The sequence below is a fragment of the Hyla sarda genome, chromosome 8 (genome assembly GCF_029499605.1).
Source record: "Hyla sarda isolate aHylSar1 chromosome 8, aHylSar1.hap1, whole genome shotgun sequence".
Lineage (NCBI taxonomy): Eukaryota > Metazoa > Chordata > Amphibia > Anura > Hylidae > Hyla > Hyla sarda.
In genome coordinates this window covers 85,345,201-85,357,438 of record NC_079196.1, presented here as the reverse complement: position 1 = coordinate 85,357,438, position 12,238 = coordinate 85,345,201, and the positions used below count along the sequence as shown (strand labels likewise).

General features: G+C 40.2%; 1 protein-coding gene across 8 annotated transcripts in view; it reads left to right on the top strand.

Moving 5' to 3' along the window:
* SPAG16 (sperm associated antigen 16) overlaps positions 1-12,238 on the top strand; it is a 1,122,606-nt gene that overhangs the window by 862,241 nt on the left and 248,127 nt on the right. For all 8 annotated transcript variants that reach the window (XR_008847220.1, XM_056536059.1, XM_056536060.1 and 5 more), the window contains one exon: positions 9,683-9,809. Coding sequence is in view for 7 of the 8 variants with exons in the window: in XM_056536059.1 (XP_056392034.1) it covers positions 9,683-9,809 (127 nt within the window). In the remaining variant the exon portion in view is untranslated. The remainder of the gene's footprint in view (positions 1-9,682; positions 9,810-12,238) is intronic.

The window sequence follows — 12,238 nt, the reverse complement described above, 5'->3', positions numbered from 1 at the left end:
TTCTGCTCATCTCCCCCTCCCCATGCTGCCTCCGCGCTCACTGTAGTGTGGGCACTGGAGAGTGGAGAGTGAAAGGAAAAATGGTAAAAAAAACATAATTGTTTGTCTATAAAACTGTCCTGATAGGGGTCCCTCCATCTTTTTCACAACTACAACTCCAAGCATGCCCAGTTATTTTATATGCTGTTCAGGCATGCTGGGAATTCCAGTGGTGCCTCCAGCTGTTGCAAGACTACAAATCCCAGCATGCCCTGTCAGCTTTCTGCTGTATGTGCATGCTTGGAGTTGCAGAGGTGACTCCAGCTGTTGTAAGACTATACATCCAAGCATGCCGTGACAGCTTTCTGCTGTTTGAGTGTATAAAGGAGTTGTAGTTCACCAACACCTCTATTGTACCTCTGTAGTCTCCTGGGAGTTGTAGTTCACCAACACCTCTATTGTATCTCTGTAGTCTCCTGGGAGTTGTAGTTCACCAACACCTCTACTGTATCAGGAGACTCCTGGGAGTTGTAGTTCACCAACACCTCTATTGTATCTCTGTAGTCTCCTGGGTGTTGTAGTTCACCAACACCTCTACTGTATCAGGAGACTCCTGGGAGTTGTAGTTCACCAACACCTCTATTGTATCTCTGTAGTCTCCTGGGAGTTGTAGTTCACCAACACCTCTACTGTATCAGGAGACTCCTGGGAGTTGTAGTTCACCAACACCTCTATTGTATCTCTGTAGTCTCCTGCGTGTTGTAGTTCACCAACACCTCTACTGTATCAGGAGACTCCTGGGAGTTGTAGTTCACCAACACCTCTATTGTATCTCTGTAGTCTCCTGGGAGTTATAGTTCACCAACACCTCTATTGTATCTCTGTAGTCTCCTGGGAGTTGTAGTTCACCAACACCTCTATTGTATCTCTGTAGTCTCCTGGGAGTTGTAGTTCACCAACACCTCTATTGTATCTCTGTAGTCTCCTGGGAGTTGTAGTTCACCAACACCTCTACTGTATCAGGAGACTCCTGGGAGTTGTAGTTCACCAACACCTCTATTGTATCTCTGTAGTCTCCTGGGTGTTGTAGTTCACCAACACCTCTACTGTATCAGGAGACTCCTGGGAGTTGTAGTTCACCAACACCTCTATTGTATCTCTGTAGTCTCCTGGGAGTTGTAGTTCACCAACACCTCTACTGTATCAGGAGACTCCTGGGAGTTGTAGTTCACCAACACCTCTATTGTATCTCTGTAGTCTCCTGCGTGTTGTAGTTCACCAACACCTCTACTGTATCAGGAGACTCCTGGGAGTTGTAGTTCACCAACACCTCTATTGTATCTCTGTAGTCTCCTGGGAGTTATAGTTCACCAACACCTCTATTGTATCTCTGTAGTCTCCTGGGAGTTGTAGTTCACCAACACCTCTATTGTATCTCTGTAGTCTCCTGGGGGTTGTAGTTCACCAACACCTCTATTGTATCTCTGTAGTCTCCTGGGAGTTGTAGTTCACCAACACCTCTATTGTATCAGGAGTCTCCTGGGAGTTGTAGTTCACCAACACCTCTATTGTATCTCTGTAGTCTCCTGGGAGTTGTAGTTCACCAACACCTATATTGTATCTCTGTAGTCTCCTGGGTGTTGTAGTTCACCAACACCTGTATTGTATCTCTGTAGTCTCCTGGGGGTTGTAGTTCACAAACACCTCTATTGTATCTCTGTAGTCTCCTGGGAGTTGTAGTTCACAAACACCTCTATTGTATCTCTGTAGTCTCCTGGGAGTTGTAGTTCACAAACACCTCTATTGTATCTCTGTAGTCTCCTGGGAGTTGTAGTTCATACACCAGTGTTTCCCAACCAGGGTGCTTCCAGATGTTGCAAAACTTCTACTCCCAGCATTCCCTGGTTGGGAAACACTGGCATACACACACACATAACAGGGACTACAACTCCCAGCATGTGTCATTCAGTAGTCCCCCCCCCCCCTCTCACACACAGAATCAGTATGATATTTATTCCCTGTAGTCTATACACCACCAGCCCGTGCAGTGTAATATGTCTCCTTCACACACACGTCCTCCCCTCCCTGCTCTGTGGTTTGCTCTGTGTTTTCCCCCATGATAACCTGAATCCTCCCGGTGATAAGTGAGGTCCTATGTAGACAGAGCAGGGGAGGGGGGAGGAGCTGTGGACGTCCTCATTCTCCCCCTGCTTGAATCTTACAGATAGGGGCGTTTCTGAGGATGAGCCTATGGCTGCCTCAGAAAGCACCCGCTCATGCATATGCATAAGAGGGAGGAGCTGACAGAGGCTAGGGGGAGCACAAACACTGCTGGGAGGAAGAGATCTCCGTCCCCAAGATGGCGGCTGCAATGTAATGAATAGGGGACGGACGCAGGACTACTGGGCTATGCTGGCAACTCTAATATCTCAGAAACGGCTGCATATAGGTAAATAGGACTAATTGACTGAATTGTATAACTTTTGTTTGGGGAACATTTGGGCAGGGATTTTTGACCACTACAGTTGTCCTTTAAGCAATTTAAAGCAGAATTCTTAAGGAATTGAGGGCATTTATCATTGTCTTTAAAGCTGTTTTTTATGTGTATTTTTGTTGCACATTTGCAGTGCGGCACCTTGGACTATTTTTTTTTGCGACTTTTTGATTTCTACTTTTTATATAATGTGTGTACTGACCATCTGTTAAGGTTAGTCTTATGCAGTGGTAATGAATTGATCAACTGTGATTTTTTTAAATGGTTGCAAATTTATGCGCAAACAGATCCAAAAAGTCACAAAAAATACACCAGCTCACACTTGGCTTACCTTTTTGGTGTATGTGTAGAAAAGTTGCAATTTTTTGTCCAACAGAATAAAAAAGTGATAAAAATAGGATATTAGTCCTCAGCTCAATATCAAAAAAGATTAATGGGGGATGTCTGGTATCAATAATAGAGAAGAAACACAATTGGTATATAAATGATATTTAATAGATATTAAATAATGCGTTCCCGCAGGGCCCTACGGTGGCGCACAATTGGTTAAAAAGTAATAAATATAAAAAATGCAACAAGTTATTACACTACAGAGCAAAAGGTACTCCTAATAACAAATGTATCTATTATGGCTAACAGCCGTATAATGGTACACTGGGTGATGATGTGACATACAGTGTTACTCTGATCAGAATGGTAGTAAATTCAGTGTGCAAAAAAATAAAAATAAAAGATAAATATAAAACGTTCCTGCTGGAAAGGAAATGGCTTGATAGAAAAAATAATAAAAAATGCAAAAAGTCCTGTAAATAAAAAGTGACAGTCCTATAGATGATGGAGTTATGTCCTGTAGGGTGGATCCTACAATTGGCCTGAAACAATGTCCTGCAAAAAAATCGTATGCTGTATATGATTATAACATATGAATTATTTGTATAGTGGGTATTAGAATTGGATCGCTGTTGCCGGTTTCTCCACTCCCCAGCCAAATGGCCTGTAAATAGAAATAAAGTCACTGGCACGATTGTGCCACTCACCGCACCGCTGGTGGACAGATGGACCATGGACAAATGCGCTCTAGCCGGGGCGGCGTGATGGTCGCAGGATATACAGCCGTTCTCACCGGCGAGCTGTCCCTTGGCGTCAGGTGTACTCTAGCCGGGGCGGAGTGTTGGTCGCAGAATATCCAGCCGCTCTCACCGGCGAGTTAACTCTTGGCGTCTGACGTAGCAGGTCAGCTGATGGCAGGTCAGCTGACCTTGTGCGGGAGGTTAGTTGATACTAGATGACTTTGGATAACAATGATGTATGCAGATAGAAATATTAATCCAATGATGGAGGGCTCTGCACCGGTTCAGCAGATGGATTTGAATACAGGACCATGTAATAGATGAATAGTAAATGAGATCTCTCCAGAGAGGAACTATCCGATCAGTGCTTGTATAACCGCAGCTGTAGTGTGAACTAGACCAATATAAAAAGGCTCAATCACAGTCACCAAACGCGTTTCGGGGTTCAAAGCAGATTAGTAGTGCCCCTTCCTCAGTGGTGTATACACCATTGTTATCCAACGTCATCTAGTATCAACTAACCTCCCGCACAAGGTCAGCTGACCTGCCATCAGCTGACCTGCTACGTCAGACGCCAAGAGTTAACTCGCCGGTGAGAGCGGCTGGACATTCTGCGACCAACACTCCGCCCCGGCTAGAGTACACCTGACGCCAAGGGACAGCTCGCCGGTGAGAACGGCTGTATATCCTGCGACCAACACGCCGCCCCGGCTAGAGCGCATTTGTCCATGGTCCATCTGTCCACCAGCGGTGCGGTGAGTGGCACAATCGTGCCAGTGACTTTATTTCTATTTGCAGGCCATTTGGCTGGGGAGTGGAGAAACCGGCAACAGCGATCCAATTCTAATACCCACTATACAAATAATTCATATGTTATAATCATATACAGCATACGATTTTTTTGCAGGACATTGTTTCAGGCCAATTGTAGGATCCACCCTACAGGACATAACTCCATCATCTATAGGACTGTCACTTTTTATTTACAGGACTTTTTGCATTTTTTATTATTTTTTCTATCAAGCCATTTCCTTTCCAGGAGGAACGTTTTATATTTATTTTTTATTGTAATTTTTTGTGCACACTGAATTTACTACCATTCTGATCAGAGTAACACTGTATGTCACATCATCACCCAGTGTACCATTATACGGCTGTTAGCCATAATAGATACATTTGTTATTAGGAGTACCTTTTGCTCTGTAGTGTAATAACTTGTTGCATTTTTTATATTTATTACTTTTTAACCAATTGTGTGCCACCGTAGGGCCCTGCGGGAACACATTATTTAATATCTATTAAATATCATTTATATACCAATTGTGTTTCTTCTCTATTATTGATACCAGACATCCCCCATTAATCTTTTTTGATATTGAGCTGAGGACTAATATCCTATTTTTATCATTTTTCTATATCTCTCTGTGGGGGAGAGCTTTTAGTTAACCTCGCTCATTTTTTGTGGTTGAGCTACACATATCTGCATTTCCCTAGGATAAAAAAGTGGCAACATTTTGTGCAGGTACACATTTCCTGGAATTTCTCTGGTTTATCCCAGGAAATTTGCACCAGCACAAAATTTGGCAAATGCCCTGCAACCATTTAATAACTTTGTTGCACCTACATATTACCAGCAAACAAAATAAAGGTGGACAAAACTGCTTTATCTACACCTACAATGATAGTTCCCCCCCCCCTATGTCTATGGATGAGTTACATAATAATAGGCATTGTGCTCCTATTAAATGAGCTGTAACCAGGGTAATAATTATCTGTGTACTCCAATACAGAGTTGGAAATCTTTGCATGAAGGTCACCTACAGGAGCCTAAAATGTGCCATTAATAAGATATGTGATGCAAATGATCTTTTATGGTGTCTTGCATCTGTGTGTTTTTCCTAAATGTCAAGTTTTTCATATGAGGATATAGATAAAATCTCATACATCAAAGAGACTGTTTATACAGTGCTTTGCGCTGACCAATGGGAAGTGACAATAGAAATAAATGTGTTTTTAGGTTCCCAATCTCAGGTATTTTCATTGGTAAAATCTGAAAGGAAACCTATATTTTCATTGCCATTTTGCATAATGCATGTGCTTCATAACACATTCCCTTCTCACTCTTTACTGTATGATTAAAAAGATCCTTTACCTAAAGTAAATTCATTCTGACAAAAACCTGATTAATATGGCCATAAGAGAAAGCTATGATTTTTGCTGTCAAGCTATTCCTACCCCCTTAGTACCAAGCTGGCCTTGAGCAGGAATGGCATTGTGCTGACAGATTCTGAAGGGCAAATCAGCTTGACTACAGTCAAATTGCATTATTTCCTATTAGTCAGTGTTATTAATCAGATGAGAAATTAATATTTCTTATAAGAAATAGGAGAAAGGATCTGCTTAATATTTTCTCATAACTAAAGTGGTACCTACCTGCTTCTGGATCTACTATATCTATGATATTACCATGTAGCATACAACCTATAGACAAATACACAGTAGCACAGTGTAGTAAACAAAAACAAAAAAAACCCTGCATGTTTCTAGGTTGATCCGACCTCTTCTTCAGGCATATGAAAACAGAATTGACAACACGTAAGATAAGTTGACACCATGATACTCTATTTGGATAAAAACCGTAAGTACTATCCAAGTCCAAGTCACCAAACCACAGAATAAAATCTACAAAATAAGACAAAATTATACTAAACAGCAAACAAATGATTTATAATATGTTATAACATATATGTTTAAGAAAAAAGGAATTATGAATTCAAAATAAACTATTCATTAGTGTTGAGCGGCATAGGCCATATTCGAATTTGCGATATTCGTCATATATTCGCTAAGTTCGCATATTCGTAATATTCGCGTATTATTTTCGCATATGCGAAAATTTGCATATGCGAAAATTTGCATATACAAAAATTAGCATAAGCAAAAATGATGCCAGTCTCACACAGTAGTATTACAGCCTTCTTTACACCACACAAGCTGGAAGCAGAGAGGGAGGATCACTGTGATGTGTACTGTGAAAAAAAATAAAAAAGAATATTCGTAATTACGAATATATAGTGCTATATTCTTGAATATTTGCGATTTAGCGAAAATGCGATATTCGCGAAGAAAATTCGCATTGCGAATATTCACGAGTAACACTACTATTCATATGAGGCCCAGGGACAACAGTGATTAATAAGTGTTCTCAATGGTCTTATACAGACCTCCAGGGTAAAAAGTGGCACATGTGAAAATCCAGAAGAATTCCTGGTTAACCAAGCAAAAACTTATTACGGACATCATAAGGGATCGTTTCCAGTATAGTAAGTTGTAAACATTTTGGGTTCTTACTTTGCTCCAACAAAATTTTTTTAGAAACACAGTTTTTTTAGAAACATTTTTCTTGTATAAGAATCCGAACAGTTTACAATTTACTATATTGTAAACGATTCCTGAGAAAGCCCCTAATAAGTTTCATAGATTTATTAACTGGGAATCCTTCTGGATTTTCAAACTTGCCATTTTATACCCTGAATAAGCCCATTGAGAACTCTTATTAACTACTGTTATCCCCGGGCCTCATATAACTCGTTAAATTTTACTTTTTAAGTCAAAATTCATTTTGTAAACTTATATTTTATAATGTTATTATATTATACAAATTTTTGGTATAATATATTTATGTTTCTTATTCTCTGGTTTGGTGATGTGATCTTGCATAGTGCTTCCGGTTTATATCTAATTATAAAGTTATGGCGTCAACTTGTCTCATTTGAATGTTTTGTCAAATTTTTTTTCATTTTTTTATACCTAAAGAATTGGTTAGCTCAACCTAAAACATGGGTTATTATTTTTATTTTTTTTTTATAAATAAACCTACAGTTTTATTTACCTTTTTAAGGGTCCATGTGGCCTGGTCAGTGCCCTGGAGTATTCTGTATCGTGGTATAGTTATATAGCATATAACAACCATCCTATGTATGCCAGATCACTCTAAAGAAACTGTTAAATGGGTACTCTGAGAAATTGAACTTATCAGACACTTATACCCTGTGGGACCCCCACGATCTCCTGTATGGGGCCCTGTCTACTTTTCCTTCCTGCTCAGCCTGAGCGAGCCCTTAATATGCCAGAATTCAGGAAGGTAGGAGCCTAAGTGCCCAGAGGACGGGTAAATAGACAAAGCCCCATACAGGAGATCATGGGGGTCCCAGCAATCTGACTCCCCATGATCAGACACTTTTATGTCCTGTCCTGCGGAAAAAATCCCTATTGCAAACCTCTCCTGCTCTGAACAGTTCCTGAAATTGCTAGAGGTAGCAGAAAAGAGCATTGTGGTCAGACTGGAAAGAACTACACAATTTTTCTTGTAGTAGTAGTAGTATACAGCAGCTGATAAGATTTTTAAACAGAGGTAATTTATAAATCTGTTTAACTTTCTGTCACCAGCTGATTTGAAAACTTTTGTTTTCCACCCTTTTAATTCAGTTGCGTCAGTCTGCCCAGGATGCTTTATAATGAACTTTTTGACAGCAATGGGGTCATATATTCTTCTTGCACATGGGCCATCTTCTGTATTTTTCTGCCTCTGGAATGCATAACCATTAAAACATTTTTTTTTAAATCAACTGATGCCAGAAAGTTAAACAGATTTGTAAATTACTTCTATTTTAAATTCTTAATCCTTCCAGTACCTATCAGCTGATGTATGTTCCACAGGAAGTTTATTTTGTTTTTGAATTTCTCTTCTGTCTGACCACAGTGCTCTCTGTGGACAGTACCTCACATGGACAGAGGTGTCAGCAGAGAGCACTGTGGTCAGACAGAAAGGAAATTTAAAAAGAAAAGAACTTCATGTGGAGTATACAGAAGCTAATAAGTACTGGAAGAATTAAGATAAATAGAAATCATTTACAAATCTGTTTAACTTTCTGGCATCAGTTGATTAAAATCTTTTTTTCTCCAGTGGAGTACCCCTTTAAGCTAAAACACTGTCCGCTCCAACAATCTCTCATAAAGGCTTTTAACCCAAAGTGGACATAGTCTGCAGGTGTGTCTCAGATTTGTGTCCTCTTCATTTGTTTCATTATAATGAATGACTTCCATGGTAAGAATGTTTCTGGTTGTCTATTCCTTGATTCTCTGGAAAATGGGACAAGACCACAACAATTTTGACCACATACTAGACACATTCCTGATGATTTTCAATAGGGGCCCTATGACATGTGGTAATTATTTGCCGAATAGGCTGATATTGTGTAGTGTAATAATGCTTCCAATCAGCCAATGAATGACCAAATGGTTGTTTTACCTGCAAAAACAACATTGTTTGTCAGCCACACATCTCTGGGTAATGGAGGACGTACAGCCAACAAATGAAGGCAGCAGAGGGTGTCAGGAACAATACACCGATTAGTCTCTGCATGATGAGCCTTGAACCCTGTAATAGGCTTTGTAAATTACTGCCAATCTGTAAGGTCAGCGTTCGTTAAAACTGCGTGTTGGCCCATTACAGGAGACCAGTTGTAGGCATCATGCACAAAAAGTCATAACCACTGTATGTTTTACTTTTGATATCTCCATATCATCTAAGGGGCAAGTGTTTTGTAAAATGGCAATTTGCTTCTCTTGGATTCTGTATGGATCTGACAAAAAAAAAGGCTGTACATCTCTGTATGAAATCAGAGCCATAAGAAGGTACAGTATGGCCCTATAGACGGCTATTAATGCCGTATTACTGTATCCGGTCAGAAGTTGTTTAAACCGGTAATACAGTGATAGGCGTTAATGTATTGGAAGGTTAAAGAATAGCATTCGTTGTCAGCACCTTACTATAAGATGCTCTCATTTCTTATTTGTATTGTGCATCATTAAATTTACTATTCTACTATTTACTACCAGCGCTCTAATGGTCACAGAAAACCGCTCTATTAGATCACTCATCTGACAGAGAATAATATGTTTAATTTATTTTCCATAAAAAGTTACGTTTCATGACTCATTAACCAGAAATGTAGAATTACACCTATAAAAAACGCAAACGTGACAGCTGCAGCTTGTTCTCGGCTTCTACATCATCTTTGTCAGTAGTTTCCTGAAATCTGTGGTTGGTAACTATTTCCTTTTTTCCCTTTGTTAGGGAGACACCATTGCATCCTGTGACTCCTATGGTATTTTGAAGCTTTGGGATGTGCGGAAGATTTCAGTGATGTTATCAGTCGATGCCGGACCTCACCCTGGAAATCAGGTGGCCTTTGATCCATCGGGTAAATAGCCATTAGTTCCTGTGAAATGTGATACTACCTACAACTCTGTCAGATAAATCCTGACATCAAATCCTTAATGTGTTATGGAGGTATTGACCAAAAGTACAGAAAACGCAACCACGTATACAATACCAGTGTAAAGCAGTGTATAGGAAGTAGTGTAAAGTATTTTGCAGCACAAAAATTGTGTGTATAAGGAAACAGCACTACTTAGCCAGATGCGTGTGGTGCCAGCACCCAAGGGACCCAACCACGGTCCTAATAGATACCAAGGAAATAATGATGCAGATACCAAAGGATAGGGGATAAGATGTCTGATCGCTTGTCTCCCACCGCTTGGAACCCCCGCAATCTCTCATCCAGCACCCACCTGTGTCAGCTGGAGGCTCCGTGTCTGAAGCCTCACAACCACGGGGCCTGAGTATCGTGACTTCACGACTCCGCCCCCTTGTGACATGACCCCCCCCTCAATGCAAGTCTATGAGAGGGAGTATCTGCTTTTTGCTTAAACTGGAGTGCTGCCCCATTGCTTCCTTGTATCTGTAACTATCTGTTGTTAGTTCTTCTTATATTCTTCAAATCATTAGTAAAACTTCCTTACTCTCACCCATTATATTGGGTTTTCCACACGAATATAGTGAAACCTAACACTTTTCATCAAATATAGAGGTTATATTGTCAAATCCAGTGGATCCATAATCAAATGTAATGCTCTCCGACAATGAGGAAAAAGTAAAATAAATACCGGTAAATAAATAAATTGGATTGTGATAAAGCAAAAATACTTAGATCACAGAATAACATGTAAAGTTTGTCTATTCTCAGCTGATATTTTTACAAGGATAGATTGAAACGTAATGGTTTTCATCAAGTACAGAGTCTACATTGTCAAATTTAAGGGATCAATTTTTACTGGCCATTTGGCGGTGGTTTGTTTATGGACTTGTAGATGCTGCTCGGCTGACACTTTTCACCTTTACATAGTTCAGGTGAATAGGTCATCATGCTAATCTTGTAGAGAGTGGAAAAAGCCACACAGAAGAATATATGACCACAGAAAAAAAAAACGTACTGGATCTTTCACTTAGGTTTACTACTTGGAGGCAATAATTTAACAGGGTGGCAATAACAATGAATATATCATGAAAGTAAACAGTATTTACTCTGCAAAGAGCTACCCTTCATTGCAGAATCCAGTTAGATAATCAGACAAAAAAATGCAGCATGCAGGTTTTTTGTGTGTCCGGTTTTAATGCACTAAACTGATGAACACCAGATGGAAACCCAACAGACCCCATAAAAGACAATGGGGTCCATCAGTCTCTGTTGGTACCATGTCATGCAGCAAAACACTGATGAAGGCTATGCTCTGGGCTGCCCCCGCCTGCTGGGGTTATAGCTCTATTGCTGCACACTGCTAGGGTTATTGCTCTGTTGCTGCGCATGTACTTTGGGGACTCAGACATGCTGCGTTGGCATGCACTTATAATGGCACTGGAGCTGGAGGGAGTGTATTTTGCTTCCAGGTGTGCTATACCAAAAAGGAAAATATTGATCAGCAGGAAGCTGGGTGTCAGCACCCTGATGATCAGCGATTGATGGCCATCAATCACATGCTTCCAGAAAACCCCTTTTAATGAGGCAGTGTGATTTCCGCCTCTGCTGCCAATTAGGTAAGTGACCAAAATCGAACATCTCCTGTTTATAATTTTTTCTTAAATTTGCTAATGCACAATATACAGTAAAAAATAATAATAAAGCAAACCTACTGTATTTGCCCTGTGTGTGTCACTTGCACAATTGGTGCGGACATTCCCAAAGTATACACCTCCGGATCCCAGCCTCTGTTCTATCCCCCTTACAGTTTCTTTTTAACTATTATTTGCACATTCATTTTGCAATATAAACCCGGACTAATGCGTATAGACTTGCTGATATTTTATGGGATCTGCACTATTTAAATATTTTTTATGTTTATCAACTTCCATGCATATAAAATAAGCCTGTACAGTCTACATATACATTTGATATTGCAAAGAGAAATGTTAAGATCCTCTGTTAAAATTGTGGTTAAGTGCTTCTGCCCTATACCTTTTGGTTTCAAGTAATTGTTTTAAATAGATAATTTTACTCTACAAGTGAAACTCGAAAAATTTGAATATTGTGCAAAAGTCCAATGTATTTCATTAATGCAACTTAAAAGGAAAGGAAGCATGAATTGCTCCAAAATCTCCTGGTAGACAGATGCGTTAACCTGGACTTAAAGGGGTATTCCGGCCAAAAACATCTTATCCCCTATCCAAAGGATAGGGGATAAGATGTCTGATCACGGGGGCCCCACTGCTGGGACCCCCCGCAATCTCCCTGCAGCAGCCCGCATTCTATGCGTGGCTGCGTCTGCTTTTTCTGAAAGCTCCGGGCTTCTGAGA